The sequence below is a fragment of the Convolutriloba macropyga genome, chromosome 15, assembly GCF_964194025.1.
Source record: "Convolutriloba macropyga chromosome 15, txConMacr16.3, whole genome shotgun sequence".
Classification (NCBI taxonomy): Eukaryota; Metazoa; Xenacoelomorpha; order Acoela; family Convolutidae; genus Convolutriloba; species Convolutriloba macropyga.
The window spans coordinates 1,014,750-1,034,896 of NC_134482.1; the positions used below are offsets into that span (position 1 = coordinate 1,014,750).

Here is a 20,147-nt window from a genome sequence, read left to right on the forward strand (position 1 = left end):
ATACTTCGATTATATCATATATCAGCAGGGTTGCAACGATTTCATTACAAATCATCAGTTCCCAGAGTTAAAAGAAAAATAGTAATCATACTGATTCGTTTTTTTAAACCAGGAAGGATTAAAATAATACAAATCTTTGTTATCAAACTTTGATTCAAAAATTATCAAACTTTTTGATCATTAAAAGTTCAAATAAGGAAGTGTTTGTTTTGTTGAAGAACTCTTCATTCTTCCTAATCGCTCTCTATTTCATTCTGTCTTTTTCTCTCTAAAATTCAGAATTCTTCACTTTTCAATCTTCATTGAACTCTTGAAAATTATTTGTGTTCTCCCCACTCGTTGGGTGAGACAATACTTACAAAAGCGAAGGTCCCATCTCATTGGGTGACCTCTGATTCATACTGAGTCGTTATCTTCTGGAAAAATAATAAGTCATATATTGTTTTATGGAATCTTAGCAACCATATTAAGATCACAATTGGTTCTTAGTAAACACATGATCGAAGGACTTTTTTAAAAAAACCGCAAGACTTGAAAAATGTCAAAACGCTTCTTTCTGCTTAAATAACAAATATAAAAATATTACTTTCTTAGTAATCAGAAACGAGAAATTGATGTGCAAGCATTTTGATTACATTTAGTACAATCAGGCAGTTCAGAAAGTATTTTTGGAAGTTTTGAGACATAATAAATTAAGAAAAAGGCATATTCATTGTTCAACATTGGAACAATCCCAAGCACATCAACACATCTGCACAGTTTAGTTTTCCTAAATTATGCGAAACATAATTGTGAACAGATGTCACTCAAATGCAAAAACTAAACGTAACGACAGATTTTATAACTGTAAATCACAACATTCACCGCATTTTTCGCTGACTCCTGTCGTCGAGAAACATTTTTGTGCTATTTTTCTATTGGCGCTGTAATTGGAGCACAAAATGTTAGGAAACCAATGTCTTATAAATGTTTTGATTTATAAGACCTATAACAAAAAATAAATTTATGAACCTTAGCGACCACCGGAGGATCATGAATGGTTCATTCTAAACATACAAAGATCAAATGTTGTTATTATTAATCGCACATATATCCTATATGGCTCATACTAACCATAAAAGGATCATATATGACTTTTACATATCATTGCAGGATCATACTAAGATAATTTGTAGGACTTATATGGAAACATACATGTTCTTTGTTTTCAAGCATTTTATGAAAATTTTATTGATATTACACTTAATAGAAATGTGCAAAAATGTTCTTGCGATTGATGAGCTATTGTAACTTTGCATTGTAGACAAAAGCAACACGATAAGAGCCATTGTCTGACTTGTTTGAAAGTTTTTAGTTGCTGTATTCTAGAATAATTATAGAACTTCTGAATTGTGCTATATGAAAATAAACTGTTTTTGAATTTATATGGCTGTTTTGATTTTCATTTGTTTTTGTATTACTTATGAAGTCTGATCAAAACATACCTGAACCGTTAATACAATGAGCTGCTGTCAACACCAAATTATCGGCGATCAAGCTTCCCCCACAAGAATGTGTTTGGTTTGTGCCATTTCTCTCAAAAACAGATTCAACCAATACGTAAAAGTCACGTTTTGGTGAGATTTTGCCTCCAACTATATTCCGTTTGCTGCTGCTGTAAACGTTTGGGTCTGAGGAGGGCAAACTATAACACAGCAGTCATTTTTGGAGCTGCAATTTTTTAAGCAAGAACAGTCAAGCGTTACCATTCTAGCAGGTTAAAAAAAACTTCAAATCAAAAGAGTAGTCGAAATCCACGATGTATCAAATTAAACTCCAAATAACTGTTTCATATTTTTTTCATTACTTTTTTATTTTCAATTTGCGTAATTTAACATTTGAACTGAACTTGACAGTTTTGCACAATTTGACAGTTTTGCATCTCAACTGCATAGATCTACAAAATTGAACGGTCGCAGTATCATGTTTCGAAGGTGCACGACGTTTTGAGAACAAACTATGCTTTGGTATTCAAAATTGCAAATTTTAACTAAAACATAGCAACTTAGAGACTACGTTATACTCGAAAATTGTAAATACCTAAAACAAATAAATTTCAAGATAAGCAATGAGAAGCTGCTAATTGTGCAACACATTATAGTTGGCAAAAAGAAATAAAAGAAAACGAATGAAAGCCGAGATTTTTTTGAATTAAAACACAGTTCAAATTAGTTCTAGCATATTATAAATATGGTCCCTTATCACCACCAACGTCTTATGTTAATGAGTATTTGGTTAAACAACGGAAAACTATCAGCTGACCATTGTTCAAAGATACTCCATGACTTGAATTAAACAGAAAGAAATTATATGAAAAAAAGTAAGCACATTTTTATCATGATTGCAAATCTTAAGAAACACTGAAAATAGTTTGCATTATTTATAAATTTGCCGGTTGATGAAATAGTATTTAATATAGAGATCAATCAACTGTATAGGAAGGTTCTACTCCTGGACTAGACCTCAACTTATGAAGAAGTCTAAAAAATTTACTGGGGTTGGTTAACATTGACTGAAAGTATGTGGTCCAAATTTGTCTTTCAACATAGTTGTACCAAACGACTGAAGCATGAAGTCGTTTGATGAGTTGAGTAAACGCCATTTCAAACGCAAGCGTGGCCTGATCAAGGTTCGATTAAAATATTTTTTTTTTTGAACTCTTTTTATAATTCAACAATGCTCAAATAGATTGTAGCAGATTTTGTATAGGTTCATTATCACCACTTTCACCAAAAATATTTAAGTTAATGAATATTTGGTTAGCCATCAAAAACGATAAGTTGACCATTGCTGATGACGATAAGATACTCCATCGCATGGAATCAAACAATAAAAATATTGGATAAAGGCGAACCATTCTTTAAGCATGACAAACTGAAAAGATGCAGACGTTGCAAAAATGATAACCCACAATCATATATGGGAGCAACCCATCCACCAAGTTTAAGCTCCAATGATCGATCCAATCAAACTGCACTGTAATTTCAAATTGATAACTGTTATTAACTATATTTAATAACTAGGTATTCTTGACTATTCAAGCAAACAAAGATGAAGGAATTAGAATTGTTGTATAAAAAGATCAGCAGCATTCGACGAAACACTTGTTCAAGATCACACCATAAATTAACTAACAAAAACTTAGTTACTAGACCTCGACTTATGAAGAATTTTCAAAACGAACAGTAGTCGGTTAACATTGAATAAAGTTTTATAGTCCAAAATCATAGTTGAGCATAGTTGAACATAATGAATTGAGCATGCAGTATTTCTAAGAGTCGAACTAACTTCTTTTCATGCGCAAAGGGGGCCGTTATTGGATCGATTTAAATATTTTTGTAGTTTTTTTTTGAAAATTCTAGAGTTATGTCTTTGTCTGATGTTTTTCGTTTTTTTCGCCAAGTGCTGGAGCAACAACAGATCTCTAAGATAGTGAAATGCTGCGTAATGAATTTCCAAAAGTGATATTCAGAAAAATCAACTGTCTTGTGGCAGTTAATTTTTTTCTGAAAAAGCGATTTTATTAGGTTGAAGGAAAACTAGTAGCCTGCTTGCAACATTTTTTCCCGAGAACAACTAAATTAGAGTGGCATTGCTCTGCCATTTTTTTCCAAAATAAAAAAAAATCTAGTTTTAAAAGTGGAAAGAATGTTTCCACCGAAAGCGCAATAGGCATCAAGAGGCTGGTGATTTATTTCGAGGCAAAAAAGAATGTTAAATAATTTTTTTTCAACTCAAAATTCGACAACAACTCGATTCAGGTTTTTACTCGACGTTAATTGAGTAAAATTTCAGCATGAAAATTAAGATGAACCTCAAACAGAGAGTGGAATGATTGGTTGAGTTGATTTGGAGCATGACCTTTTGTTTGAATGAAAATTCCAGCGCTACACAATTTGATGCGAGCAGCGTTGCAGAGCCCATTGAGTAAAGCAAAATAGGTCTCCTCGTCTTGTTAACTTGTCGAAATCCTTTAATAGGTCAAGGTTTGAACTGGGGATAAATTTAAAATATCATCAAAATCCGAAGAGCAAAACTTTTTAGTCTTTGCCCTTTCACTGGGAGCATGGAAAAACAATTTGAATAGAATGAATAATTGGCAAAAAGCAAATTTTTTCCAATAATTTAACAATATAGCTATCAAAATTGCTATCAAAATGATATGTAAAGCAATCATCAAAAATTAATTGTAAAAATAGTTTAACTTTAGCATTTCTGAACCTTTAAAGAACAAATATGTGTTCTGATTTTCAAATTGGAAAAAAAAGTTTTGAAATATAAGTTTTAGTTCTACTCAAAAAATGCTAAATACTTGAAGCAATAAATTTTAGGATTAGCAATGAAACACAGCTGATTTTGCAACGCATTGAAGTTGGCAAAAGAAAAAGAAAAATCAATTGGAAGAAAAACTTTTCAATGAAACTGATGCTCAAATAAATTTGAGCAGATACTTAATTAGGTTCCTTTTCATCAATTTCAACAGCAATGGCCTAAGTTAATGGGTATCTGGTTAGCCATCGGAAAACAATGAGTTGACCATTGATCAAGATACTCCATTACATGGAACTAAACAAAAAAATTATTGGAAGAATTTGAGGTATTTTTTAAGCAATATATCAAATCAAAGTTTTCTTTAAAAAAAGGAAAACGTTTCCAATATTTATAGGACTGCCAGTGGGTGCAAGCATTTTTCATTTTGAGACCAAATAATTTTATTGCAAGCTAATGGGCCTGGACTAGACCTCGACTTATGAAGAATTTTAAAAATCAACTGCGTTTTGTTAACATTGAATGAAATTATATGGTCCAAACTCGTAGTTGAGCATAGATGAATGAAAAAGAATTAGCATGGAGTCTTGTTCAGAGTCGAGCGAAGTTCTTTTCAAACGCAATTGTGATCCGTTTAAGGATCGATATCAGCGTTTTTCATAAGTTTTCGTTTAATTCGAGACATGTGTCTTTGTCTGACGTTTCTGCTTCTCTAATTGCTGGAGCAGCTACAGATCTTTCAGCTAGTGGAACGCAACTTAATGATTTTTGGAAATTGCTCCTCAGAAAAATAAAGCCTACTTGTAACATCTTTTTCTCGAAAACAACAAACTTAGAGTGGCATTGCTCCGCCACTTCTTTTCCATAATAAAGAAACATCAATATTTAAAACAGAAAGGGATGATAGGATTTTTCTGCCAAGCATGCAATATCCATCCGTTATCAATAGAAGAGGCTCTTAAAATCTTTCAAGGCGAAAAAAAGAATAGTGAGTAATTATTTGCTTAGCTCATAATTCAAAAATAACTCGATCTAGTTTCTTCTACTCGACGTTAAATGAGTAAAGTTCCAGCATGAAAATTAAAGAGAATCGCAAACAGAGAGTGGCATGGGTTGAACAAACTTAGAGAACATTTTTTTCGTTTGAATGAAACTTCGAGCACTACAAACATTGAGACGAACAACATTGCACAGCTCGTTGAGTGAAGCATTTTTTAACTGTTTAATCCCGTCGGTCTTTTTCAATACCGACTGTCTCTTTAACCATTTCAATCCAAAACGGTCTTTTACTGCCTATTTCAGTTCAGCGTTTTTCATAGGTCAAGACTTAATTTAGGGACCCACTTAAAATATCTTCATAAATATTAGTGTATTTATCTTTGCCCATTAATCTGATAGCATTTGAAAACGCCTAAAGCAATATGAAATTTTGGCAAAATGTAAACGTTTTCCACTAATTTTACAATATTTTGGAAACTTATAATTATATATTAAAAAAGCATCAGAAATAAGACAAAAAACTCCAAAATACATTTGATGATTATGGGCCCAGTGTGTTAGAAAAACTTGATCCAAAACAAATTGATTTTGCTATACCAAAAACGTTTGACTAAGCTTTATGCTTTTCATCTAAATATTCTCTAAACCTTATTTTCTCTGAATTTTTGATTTTCCAGTTAATTTTAACCTTCACAGTCACTGAACACATGTGATTTGATCTCAATGGCAGACAATATTTATAGTTATGGCACTGCAGATCAATGCGGATTTCATTGTTACATCGACAAAGATTTGCATTGACAAAGAAATACCACTGAACAAAAATATTTGCATAAAAGCAAAAGCGTTTGACTAAGCTTTTAATTTTTCATCTAAATATTGTCTGAAGTTTATTTTCCCTGTGTTTTTGATTTTCCAGTTAATTTCAGCCTTGACAGTCACAGAACACATGTGATTTGATGTCATTGGCAAACAAAATTTCATGTCATTTCTAAATAATGGTTTATTTTTTTATCCCATAATCTCAAATTTTTTTCCAAGTAATTCACCTGACTCTTCAACTCAACTGGGCATTTACTTGAAATCTGTTGAACTGTTTTATCAATTTCAGCAAAAAAAGCCTTTTATTGATACTAGCTCTATACCTTATTTAAAGATGTGTGGCAAATTAGGCATTAAATCTTTTAAATTTTTGAAATACTTGAAAAACTGATTTTGTACATATTCGATAAATTTTATCATTCACAATATCTGTGCACTTAAAAACTAACGTGGAGAAATTCAGTTTGAGTTATTTCAATTTTTTCAAGTTTAGTTTTCAGTAGATAGATTTCAGTTTGATTCAGTTTGTCAATTATTCTAAATAGTAAGACCTCTTGTATTTTTTGCTAAATGTTCAGTTTCACAATTTACAATCTAGATTTTTTTCTGAGGTTTTTTCAACAATATAAAGTTTTGTATAATTTTAAACTGTTTTACCATCTTGCTTCTGAAAGTTAATTTTTGTTTTAAATCTCTCAACTCTGAGTTTTTCCGGATATTAATTCCATGTTTGGGCTTTTTGGTACGTTAAGTATTCTTTCAAGAAATGGGTCGTCCACACAATTCACTTAATTGATATTCTATGAAATTGTGGCCCAAAAATGCATATTTATTTAGGTAGAAAATTCAGAGACCCTTGTAATAGGGACCATACCATATGCACGCGTTCGGATGTCGTCGTCGTTGTTGTCCAGCGGATCAACACTAACAATTTTGAGAATTTTTGTTAATCCGTTCGTTAGAAAAATCGCACATCAGTAACATCACCAAACTAAGCCGTTTCTCGGTGGGAAACATAATAGGTTCCGCGAAAACAAAAAAATTCTACCAGATGATTATGGTTAATTTGATTGAAAATTTTTTTGCATACTGGACAAAAGTATTAGGTCTTAATGAAAGTATTAATTTGACAATTTGGCCTTTTTCACGTAGCAAATCATTTGCTCAAGAAATTTTTATTTATGGCATTGCATATCAGTGCAGATTTCATTGTTACGTCGACAGTGATTTGCTTGACAAAGAAATACCTGTGAACACAAAATTTTTTGCCTAAAAGCTATTGATTTGAATGTATAGTCCAGGATCAGTTGAGCACAGTTTACTGTCTTATAAGTTTTCTGTGCTGCAACAGTATCAGTGCCTTTTAATCTAGGTGTTTACAGCTTAACAACACCTTGTCTGTAGTTTTCCAAATATTTCACCCCCTTTTTGTGATTAAGAGTTTCTTCGTTCTAGTCATAATCACGCTCAAAACAAGTAAAACTTCTTTTGTCTTGATTTTATCTTCAATGCAATTTACTTTCGTTTGTACGTTCAACATAGTTCTAAAGCACGACGCAAATAAAGATGTCTGAGAATTAATTTAATTGAAATAGAAGCCAAGACAAACTGAAAAGATGCAAACATTGCAAACATAATAACCCACAACCATATATGGGAACAACCCATCCACCAATTTTAAGCTCCAATGATCGATCCAATCAAACTGCACTGTAGTTTCAATTTGATAACTGTTATTAATTATAATTTATAACTAGGTATTCTTGACTATTCAAGCAAACAACGATGAAGGAATTAGACTTATTGTATAAAAAGATCAGCAGCATTCGACGAAACACTTGTTCAAGATCACTCCATAAATTAAGTAACAAAAATTTCATCAGAAAGTTTTAAAACTTTGCAATTTCTTCAACCACTAACAAATTTATCTCCGAATGCTAATCAATGAAGCAAATTTGGTTTAAAGACTAATTTTTTCTGATGAAAATGTTGAAAAACAGCGAATTACATTTGCGAATTAAGCATCAATTAAATAAACCAAAAAAAAAATAATTGTATTTGTTGATTTTTGTTGTCGTTAAAAACTCGTCAACACACGTACATACTCCTGTCCTTAAAAATACAATAGATCTTCCCACCTATCAAATTACATCCTATCCTTGCAAACATTATTTTGTGTACTAAAAGTAGCATCTCGTTAATTTTAACTGAACAATGTTTTCTTTGAGTTGTTTACTTTTTTGTATAATTGTTGTTCTTGTTTACTGGCTATGACCACTGTTGAGGGTTTACGATCTTGCCATGGGTACCTCCACCCCCAGTTCCCTTGCCTCCTGAATTAGGGCGCAGCATCCACAACAGAGAGAGTAGAAACAAGTTGCCAATGTGCCCTCATTTATCATCTTCACCGTTTTGATCTGAAACATGATTTTTAGATATCTGATGTATCATAACTCAATATTTGATGCTTATCGTCAAAATAGACGCAGCTGTTGTAAAAAAAAGTAGCAGTACTGGATCCGAGCCAGGAACTCTTAGCTTTTGAGCCTAACTGGTCTAAACCCCAGACGAACTCCAACGGTTATCTTGTAAGATCTTGCAAGACTCTTGCAAATAACGTTTATCTTGCAAGATGTCGGATCCGGACGCTTATCTTGCAAGATAACAGACTGAAATTTTTGATGCAGCGAGCAAATAAATAAATGAGCTGAGCTCGGTAAACTAACATCGGACTTTCACCTTAGTCACATATAACGGCAGTAAAGTTGTTTTTAAATAGGAAGATTTGTTCAATAGTTAGGATTAGACTGATACATGCGAAAAAAACCTCTATGCAAATGCAAAGTTAACAACGATAACAACATTTTTAACATTTTCAATGAATACATGGCACAAATCGTAAGTGTTCAATTTTGTTAGGCTTCCAATCCTTTCGAGATTTTGCGAGATATTCCTCCGATTAAGACTGGTGAAGCTGTCGAATTTAGATATTTCCTATAAACCCTCCTATTTTTCTTGCTTGTCTCGCCAAACTTCCAGCATAATTTCACGCATGCAAAATTTAAAAATTTTAGCAATTTTTTACTCATATTACAATTCTAGATTTCAACAAAAAGATCTAATAAATAGAGTTTCAGTTGTGACAAAAACTAGAGGTTTCAGAGTAAGAACTTTATACGATTCAAAACAATTCCGCAATATTTTTTATCCAATGCGCATTGCAAAAATCTGATAATTTCTAACTAAACGATTAAATCCGAGCAATCGTTTTCAAACGATTTTATAGTCGCTGGTTTTTCAAAAATTCTAACATTTTAGTAGAAATTTCAACAATCGATTACAACACTTGAAGAGGTGTTACGAATTGGCATCCTTAATCGCTCTTCGTCACAAACAACATTTTAAGCTATTATAGTAACTTCGTTGAAAAACCTAAAAACAAAACTACCCAGAGGTTGTGTCAGGAAGACTCGAGGAACCTTGTATCGGCTGGATTATAAAACCACTGGTAATTAAAAGTAATAAAATTCACGTTGAAGTCTCTTACTTTGGTATCAACCAAACTATGTATATGCACAAACTAAAAAAAACATAAACCGACTAACGTCAAAAAATTGCTCTCGAATGACAGGCGGCGCAATTTAATTCAGGGGCTAGAGCCAAGATAAATTTTTAGGGGTGCAAAAACATCAGCCGACGTTAGGATTCCAACCCAAACCTCCTGAGTCCGATTCCGTCACCTCGACGGAGATACTTACCACTCAGCTATCAGAGCCTAGTCATCCATTCTTTAACAGTCGGTTTTGTTTGAACAACAAAATTTATTTCGGAATGAGAGCAATAGAAACTCAAAATACAGAAGAAATGCGGGAAAAAGTCACTTGAGAAGTCAAAGATGATTCTAGAAGAAAAACGCAAAATGGCGGAAAATTTGCATAACAAAGACACACACGTTTACAATAATAGCTTCTCATTCGGGAGCAATTAAACTGCAGTCAAGTGAATTCAAATCACTGTATTGAGCAAAACGGGGTGTTTTGTTTGCCGTGGCATTAATTTGATCTCTAAGCGCAAATCAGAATCTCAGGCGTTTGAAGTTTTCCAACGACATCAGTTCTAATTACCCATATATAACCTTGTGTGATTTCGAAATTTTTCGAAAATGAAAATTAGACTGTTTTTCTAGTATGATCTCCAGGAAATGACATGTGTATGACTCTTAAGAAATCATAAAAATCATACACGACCTAATATACTATCAAAGAACATCTTACAATTTTAGACCCGGTTTCAATGAAAATCATTATACTTAACAACAAATTTAAACGAAGTACATCAGGTTCTCAACGTGATCATAATGGCAAAGTTAACCTTAAGACGGTCAATCAAATCGAATTATTTTATATGAAAAAATGCGGGCAGTTTAACTGAATTACTATTTTGAAAGCTGCTTAATAACGGCAACATTTCATATTTATTCGCCTTAAGCAAGGCTTAAAACGAAAAAATAGCGAATAAGAAAAAATAGCAAACAATTGAGCGAACAACTCATCCTGGCAATGAGAATACATGCAGCGATCAGAGAACTGTTTTCAATGGTTCCTTGACTAGTTTCAAGCTTCATATCAACTCGGCTTTATCTCTAATCAACTTTGCAACCCGTACACTAACAGTTCTTATGTGCAAAGAATAATCTATAAGTTAAAAGCTCAAAATACATTTGTTAGTCTATGCTAAAAATGGAATTTTCCTGAGCAAAACACCCATTTCATAGGTAATTCTTGAAAAGATTAAATCAAGTAAATTCAGAAAATGTATTTTGCCGAATCTAGAAAACTGGCTACTTAATTTTGTCAATACACAGATTACTGCCAATAAAACACTAACGTTGTCAATTAAGAAAAAGGAAATGAAGGAAAAAATTAAAAAAATGGGCGCAAAAACCTTACATAATAATGCGCTGAATAATATTAAAAGCGAACAGAACCAGGCTGGCTCAGACCGCAGAAATTTGTCCCTTTTGATTAGTTTTGCTCTATTTCGTAAACTAAATTCACTTTCTATAGCATATGGCTTCATAAGTACCGTTCATACGAGTAACTTTAAATGGATTCCCGCTGCATAATTTATGGTAACCTGCTCTAGCTAGCACTGAAGTTGAGTTTTACTGCCCAGTTCAATTTTTCTTCCTTTTCTGTCATTTCTCAACATTTAATGGGTTTGAAAGACTTAAAAAAAACTTAAACATTCATGGAAAAAAAGTTCAACCGAATGAGCGAGAATGAAAATTTGGACAAAGTGGAGGCTTCATTGTGTTGATTTTTTTTTAAAAAAACTCGTTAAATGTGTTCAATGTGCTGCAATTGGAATGTTGATGCATTTATTATTAGTAGTAATGACAATTCTCTGCTTGTTTAAACAAGAAAAAAATATTGATTAAAAACTTTGACATATAGAAAGTATCAAAGAATATACAACAGGCTGTATCCATTAGTCGTGTTTCAGAATCGGATCAAAATTTCGAAAATTTCGAGGCTTTCGTTCGAAGATCTTGTAAGAATAACGGATTCCAGATACAAACTGTTATACTATGAACCCACCCTTGTAAATAGCCCAAAATGCACCAGCAGCACAATTTCTCGCAAGACACTATGTTAGAGGCGATGAAAACAATCGCTTTTGGAAATAGTTCCATCATTTCCTTAATTCTGGCAATTATAACTGGGATGACGCAATAAAACATTTGCTTTCGAAAACCGCGCTAAAATGTTTTTTAAAATGTGTCTGTCAATCATAACTTGGCTGAAACTAAAACCTGAATAGGTAGATAGATAGACTGAACTCACCCCCGTTCTAAGTTTGAACGCTATGATGAGGTTGACCACTGGAATCAGGAAGAGAAGACCAGCAGTGATGCAGGACAGACCTGGAACCTTGTCTCCTATCTTGCCAGCAGTGTAACAGGGAAGGATAAATGTTACACAGCACAGCTTGAAATCCCCAAAACAGCTGCAGAGTCCGTTCTCCCATTCCTTGTTCAGAGCACCTGTTACTGCGTCCATTGCTATGTACTATTCTGGTTCTAGTTATAACTAGTTATAAGTCAATTTGTAATAACCAAATCTTAGTTATTACTATAGAGTACTACTGGTTAGTTTGGTCCAACGATTACCAAATGACGAATGAAGGGTTTCGAATGTTGGGTTTCGGTTGATGTTTTGCCAGGCGACCAAGATCTAGAACAAACAAATCCAATATTAGTTAATAAATTTGGTTTCCATTCAAGTTTAGCGTTGAAGGACAAGTTAACTTTCGCACAATCGTTCCAAAATCCCGAAAGAACTACGTACTAAAACAAAGTGGAACAAATTTAGTTTTAGTTAGAGGTTTCCGACGTGTTTACATAATGAGTTCTATCTCGAAAACTAATCAGCTGGTAGAATAAACAAGATTATTTGACAAGTTCTTTGATTGCATCGTCCGGGGGGAGTATTACACAATGTTCATCGCAACATTCGATGACTAAGAATGAATAGCTGGACCAAATAGAAACTCAACAGCGACTTCAAAACAAAATTTGAGGACTTGCATCGAATTTTAAGATAAACAATTTGTTTGCATATTAAGTGACGTTGAAGACCTTTGAACGAAACGCTTCCAAACTGACAATAATGAATAACTTCGAATTAAGTCAAAAAGATTCTGTCAAAATTAGAGCGTTACTTGTAGTGAAATTAGGTCAACACTTTCGTAATGGGTTCTATCAGATTTTGAGTATTCATCATATTCAGTTCAGATATGACATTCGATTATCGTTAAATTTCTCTATATACAGGAAGAAATTGAACAATGCCTAATAGTGACATAGGTACAAAGACTTCGTGTGGCTTAATATTTGATAGCCCCAGCATTATTTGCTTGCAGAGCATATTTCCGTTTTATCAAATTTCATCATGCAGCAAATTTGAACTGCATTAAGTTGTTCAGAGACGGCAAAAGCTCTGTTGCACACGGAGTCTACTGCAACAAGAAACTATGTGCACAGGGGGCAGCATAAACAATTAAAAATTAACATAGCAAAATTTATTTTCTTTGCAAATAAAATGTATATCATCTGAGCAAAGTTCGATAAGGCAAAATTGCACGAATCTTGAGGTTCGATTTCAATAACGATCTCTTCTTTTTGAAATCGTTAGAATTCAGAACTTTTAAGCGTTTTTTCTGGCTGCCATAAAAACAAAAATAGTTTATTCAAGCAATCAGATGATTTTCGACGAAAAATTTTTAATCATTGAAAAAAAACCGCTAATTTTTGCGTTTCTTAAGACGAGTGAAGTCTAAAAAAATAATATTTAGTTTCCCAGACAAAGCCAAAATTTTTTAAATGTTAAAACTGTACATATGTACTGTGATCTTTTCCAAGACTGTTGGACGAAAAAGCCCGAGTAACTTTTTGCATAACTTTGTTCCTAGAAAATAACACTTCAACTTTTTTTTAAGTTTTCTTGTCTGTAATTAGGGGCAGCAGTGTTGATTGATTGTACATAACTAGATAAAAATCTACTTTGAACAGTACAAGGTTTTCGGGGAAAACATTATAGCGCGAAACAAAACTTCATGGCAAAAAATTGAAACTATTTACTGGACTACTGCTATAGTGCGCAGCGCAATTTGGAGAAGTGGTAGATTTAGGTACATACACACAGTTTTGCTCAAAATCACCCCCTTTATCAAAATAAAACCCTACCTTTGAAAGTTCAAAAGTGATAACAAGTCAAACTGTAGACGGGAAATTGAGATTATTCCACAATTCAACACTAATAATTCACACATTCAAACATAGAGAATTCGAAGTTGTAGTTTAATTTGAAAAATGGTCTCATTTGGACCAGAATTATGAGTATACATAAACCCTACTTTATCCACAACTACCACTGTGTTTAATCTAGATGAGGTTCAGCTGAGCTGTACGTTATTTCTGTCACTTCTATTTTAAGTTTCAAGTTCTACTTTTTTCTTTAGTTTATCTGAAAAAAGTAATTTATCAAATATATTCTTTTTTGTAACATCTTTTATGTCTGGGTCTCGGATCGGATCGCCGACCTGCTTCAGAGAGGCATAAATGATAATAGGCCACGTCATAAAAAATGAACACATTTTTTTCATCATCAATTTCAAATTATAGATTGACATAAAAAGTAAAAATATGAATACCAATCTGAAAATTCCTAAACCATCACCATCACCATCACAAAAAGTAGTGATTGATACAATAATCAGCAATAATTATCACTATGCATAAAATTAAAAAATAATGATCTTTCTGATTAAAATTTTTGTCATGTAGTCCTATCACTAGAAAAGAGTATTAATATAATCACCATAATGAATAAAACTTTAATCAAAATCAAATTGAAAATGAAGAATAATATCACTCAGAGAACATTTAAAAAATTTAATCATCTTTTTGAAAACTAACTATTTCATCATCACCGATAACAATTTGTCTATTATGCAAAAAATATATTATTATTATGATTAATTATCTCTATAAGATGGCACATTTGTAGCCGGGAGTTTGCACCTAGTCGAACTAAACAGAACCATTACACATGCAAAAATAATGTTAGGATAGAACAGATATAAAAAAGAATCAGAAAAAAATAATTTAGAGGATTGCGTGTCATTATCAAATGTAAAAACAATAGGTTTCAACAAAAAAGAATTACAGAGAACAACAAAAATATAGAAAGCAGCAAATTACAGGTATAACCTTGAAGTGATTTTTATAGAAATTAAAGTAACGAAACTTCAATCCTGAAACAAGATGGTTGAGTGGCAAAAAAATGATAGTAATTAAAGGAAGTCATGCGTCAATACCACAAGTATACACAACACTTCGAGTGAAAAAGAAATACAAGCTAAAATTAAAAGTTATCTCGAGCGATGATAAGAATAAAAACAGTGCATCATACTATAATTGACCTGGCGGATCAAATATTTAGCGCGATTTTAATCAATAACGTTATTAACATTATAAAAGCAAAAATTCATTAATGCTTAATATGGTGCTTAACCTCGTAACATTAGCTAAATGAAGAAAATCGAACCACAATGGCAACTATTCTAAACAACATGTTCATATGTGACCTTTCCATATACACAGGAAAATATGAAGAAGTTACATAAGCTAAATGATAATGATTTCAATACATTTGAGATTGATAAAAACAAAAAAGACTAAGAATTAAATTACATACTTATTTTAAGGGCTGTACCAACACTCACTATGTACTATGCACAAACATATCAAACCTAATAAAGCTGATTGATGGTTTTCTGAACTCCGGATCCTGCAAAATATTTGCAACAATTTAAAACAATTTAGTTTTATTTTTCGTGGAATCGACGAGCCAAAGCTGTCCAAAGGGCATTAGTTTATTCAACATGTCATTAGCTTAGCATAAGCACCTTATTAAGTGTACGTTTGCAGCATGTTGAGAGAGGAATAAACATTCCCTGGCCGAGTAATTTTGTCAAAATTTTTTAAGATCAACGCTAAATTATCTATGATCTACGCTTAAAACCGCAAAATTAGGTCAAATCAGCGCCAAACTCAACCCAAAATAATTAAGATCAATGCTAAATTCAACGCACAACCACCTCTGATCAACCCTGTATTCAACGCAAAATCATGTAAGATCTACGCTTAGACACGCAAAATTAAGTCAAATCAACGCTAAATTCAAAATTATCAAGAACAACGCTAAATTCAACGCATAATCATGACAGATCAACGCTGAAATCGGCGCAAAATTATGTAAGATCTGCGTTTAGAAACTCAAAATTATGCAGGATCAAAGCTAAATTAAATGCAAAAGGATAAGAGATCTACCCTAAGGAACTGAAATACTTTCTTTTCAACGCCTCAAGCGTAGATCTTACGTAAATTTAACGCATTCACGGCCAATATTTACATAATTTTGCATTTTTTAGCGTTCACACCTGGACCCGGGTTACACTATATCAAGAGAAACGAACTTGACGAAACATCTGGCACCATCGCTTTCGGCTACCCCATATAATCATTTCATATAGTGAGGTGGTTGCGAAAAAAAATCATTAGTAACCATACTTTAAAGCGTTTTAAATTTTATCCAAAATGTATAACCGGTTTAGGTCACGTTTGCCGGGCTACAATGAATTCCTAAAATATCAAACCATTAAGTAAAGCGAAATTAACACAAAAAATTGAATTGCTGGAAATAACGAAAGCGAAACAAAAGGAAAGTCCAAAGTCGCAAGATAACGAACCTTAATCTCTAGCCAATCCGATAATGCTGCAACGAAAGCGAACGTTCGAAAAACTCAAGGCGTGCAAATGAACGTTATCTGATTTCTACATGTTTTAGTTTGAATTTTGACATCTGAAACGTTCGTTAGCATAGGATTATTAGGGATCTTATCATAGTCAATAAGTTGTTCTTACCTTTCGAAACTGTCTCGACTGTTTATTGCTTTCGTTATGAAAAGTGAATAAAACGAACTGTGACAATTATAAAGAGTGGTAAGATCAAAACAATCTCTCAAATTTAAATCAACAAAACAGAATGCGCCAGCTCTTTCTTACCTTTCCAAATTTAGCAGCTATAGTTTATTGCGCTTTCTCAGTTTGTGTTTATGTATGTATATGTATGTACACGCTCTCTCGAATTTATCACGCTTGCTCGAAATGAAAGCTCAGGTATATATGGTAATAATTTTGGTCTGGTTAGCAGTGGAGGGCTTTCGAATTTTCGCAGTCCGAATAATTTCAGTCTATCAGAGAGGCAAATATAGAACGAAGCTAAGAGAAAATGAAAGAAATGGACTGTGTTGGTTATAAGAGTCGAACGGGTAATAACTTTGTAAGTGCGGTGATAAAATGTCTTATGTCTGCTTACAAAATGAACACATTTAGCCGACCGATACAGTTCATTCACGCTGCGACACGTCAAAATAAACGACTATTTATTCAGGCGTCCGAAAAATAATTCAAAAATACGACCCAGTTTATCGAAGTTCTCAAAATTAGTTGTTTATATATAATTTTTTATTATATATGTCAAAATCAGAAGGCTTCAGAAATAGGAATTTTAACTGTGACTATGCGATAAAATGAAACGTTGTTCAACTTTCGATTTGCAGACCAATCGGCTAATTGGTGAGTCATTGGTTCGATGGTATTTGGCATTTGAAAGGATATAGAAGTATTTGTACTTGTACTATTGGATAAGAGAGATAAGCAATAGCCCTGAGGTGTATAAACCTCACCCCCCCCCCCCCCCCGCCCCCTTCCCATCCTCGGCTCGCTCTAGCCAACCTATATATCACACATGTAGGTTAGTAGCTACCTTTTAGCTATTATGGTACACTAGCACGCAATTTTCCCGTTCCTGGTTAAAAATAAGCCGACTCGGCATTTAGCCGAAAATCTGTTAATTTTTTACAGGGATCGTTTGTTGAAAAGATTTTTTTAAATTAACTAATCATAGCACACCGGTCAAGAAAAATTCTGATTGCTCATATTTCAAGTTTCCGTCAAAGGTTCTGATAATTTAATCGACTAAAAGCGCAATTGGCCAATTTGACGGTTGCCTGCTGTATACGTGCGCATCTCAATACGGGTGCCGAGAATTGGTCGACTGGGAGTTTAGCATACAAAAAACAAATGGGAAACGTAGCCAACCGCTTAATTGTGATTGGTCGACAAATCGGACTGGTCAAAATGTCACGAGTTCGTCCAACCATTACATTTGGTGTGCGGCCGGGCTTTAGGCTTAAATTCTTATTTTTTGGTTGTCGGCTAAACCCCCTGTCGGCCAATTCGGCAATCACCATGCATGCCATAGTTAGCGTGTTCTAGAAGCAAAAGTTAAAAAATGAGGTTTTTTTCCTGCTCGTTATTACAGTAATTGTTGCTCCATTTAAGCCAACCGACCTGCTTTCAGATTTTGGGAAGAAAGAGAGGGAAAAGAGAATATACATGCTAATCAGGTTCCGCGGACGGATTTGATACCCCAGGGCTGTCTTTTATTGCCAAAAGGCAGGAAAAAAGCTTCTTCCAGTCAAAATATGTAACCCAAATTTAAAAGAAAAGAGCCTCTTCGCAAAAAAATTGCGTATTTAAATCCTTAGCTGCGTTGAAAAATCAGAGCCCAGTTTTCTTCTAAAAACCAGAGTAGTTTCAGAAAAACTGTTTAATATGGTCATAGTAAAACAAAGTTCTTACGTATAACAGATAAATTTAACGCACATTTTTTGACAATAAAATTCTCAATTCTCAATCAATAAAGGACGGCCAAGGTAGTGTTCTTCCGACCCCCCCCCCCCTCCTCAACAGGTAAGAACAATGCAAGTTAAATTGCAGACTAAACAGTTTGTGTTCTCTCTACTTAATCAACTACAACTAATGGCAATAAAAATCAGTACATGAAGGTGTGAAAATTTCCAGACATTTATGGCACCGCCAGCCATAATAGCTGGTAACCTGGTCTTTGATTATGTCTGTCAGACGCATGTACTAGAAACGGGACCAAAGCACCCCCAATAAAAATCGGAATTTTGAAATCAAATTAAAGATTATGACACTCTTCGACAAAAAACGTATGAAAAAGTGAAATGTCGCGCTGCCTTATATAGTGTGATATATCAATTGTTCACAAATTTCACCAAAAAAACTATTTTATTCAAACTTAAATATGATTGCTATCATGTAGAATCTCGTAATCATTCGGCAATCACCAAGCATACCATAGTTAGCGTGTTCTAGAAGTAAAATTCTTTTTTAAAAAAAAGAGGAATTTTTCCTTCTAGTTATTACAGTACTTGTTGCTTCATTTAAGCCATCCGACCTGCTTTCAGATCTTGCGAAAAACTTACCAGTGTACCAAATTTTTTAAAAGTTTACAAGACTCTTATAGAACTCTGTAAAAATCTTACAACATAATGCCACGATCTGCTTCAAAAACATCGGCAAATCATTTTTTAAAAAATTAATTGCAATGGCGTATTCAGTGGTTGACAATGATGAGCAGTCGAACTCTTTACGGTACATGGTTGATTAAAGTTTTATTCACAGATTTTTGGTGAACAATTATACTAGCACGTGCATTTCTGCGCAGCTTTCCGTGCATCATGGTTAAAAATAGGACCAAGTAAGCGACGTTGTATGTCATGTTACTGCGAGCAAATTGAATTCAAAACTCTAATTTTCAGTCAGTACAGTCGGCGTTTGGAAACCTTAAAAGTGTGCACAACAAATTTTCCAAAATCTTTTTGCTACTATGATCGACGTCTATTGCATGTATTTTTTATTTCATTGGATTTAGTTTGATTTGGTATCTTGTTTCTGTTTTCATTTGAAGCTGAGCATTGGGTAAGAGCTAATCAATAATTAGTCTTTTTCATCTCCATTAAGTATAATGCGGGACATTTTTTCAAATACTCATTAATTTGATTTTTCAGAATTTTTGTCCAACTAAACAATTTTACATGCAATGACGGTGTTCTTGAGAATGATTGACGGCATTCTCCAATTGTTCGTCGCTAGCTTCCGCTGTTAATGTACGGCTGTTTCATTGCAAAAAGATCTGACAAAAACTGACAGTTGTGCCGAAATTTTTCCTCTAGTATAATCAAAATCCTGACAAAGCTTAAAAGTAGTTTATTATAACAAACCTTGCAAAGCACTTAAATTTGAAAAATTACGATTAAGAAAATACAGTAACTCTACAGCAAAGAAACAGGTTGATCTAACGAGACAGAGCTCTAAAATCTATTAATGTAGGAAATAATACTGGCCATCTCTTTCATGTCGAAATAAACCTCTGACTACAAATATGCTCCATTTAACTGATCTATGTCTCTGTAATTTTTTACACTCGTAGCATCTTAATGGTACAAAATCATAGGGTCAATTTTCTCTTGATTTGATTACGGTGACAAAAATTATTTCCTCCACTAATAGAACATACAGC

At 33.4% G+C, this 20,147-nt stretch overlaps 1 protein-coding gene across 3 annotated transcripts in view; it reads right to left on the reverse strand.

The window, feature by feature from the left end:
* Positions 1 to 7,698: 7,698 nt before the first annotated feature.
* The window catches only part of LOC142354576 (uncharacterized), a 19,970-nt gene continuing 7,521 nt past the window's right edge, over positions 7,699 to 20,147 (reverse strand). Inside the window, exons 1-3 of one of the 3 annotated variants that reach the window (XM_075406904.1) lie at positions 16,760 to 16,986; positions 11,976 to 12,365; positions 7,699 to 8,546 (exon numbers count right to left, since the gene is read on the reverse strand). In XM_075406904.1, coding sequence (XP_075263019.1) covers positions 8,418 to 8,546; positions 11,976 to 12,191 — 345 coding nt within the window. In that variant the 5' untranslated portion in view covers positions 12,192 to 12,365; positions 16,760 to 16,986 and the 3' untranslated portion in view covers positions 7,699 to 8,417. Of the gene's footprint in view, positions 8,547 to 11,975; positions 12,366 to 16,618; positions 16,987 to 20,147 lie in introns of those variants that run through there. The other 2 variants (XM_075406902.1, XM_075406903.1) reach the window with 2 other exon arrangements.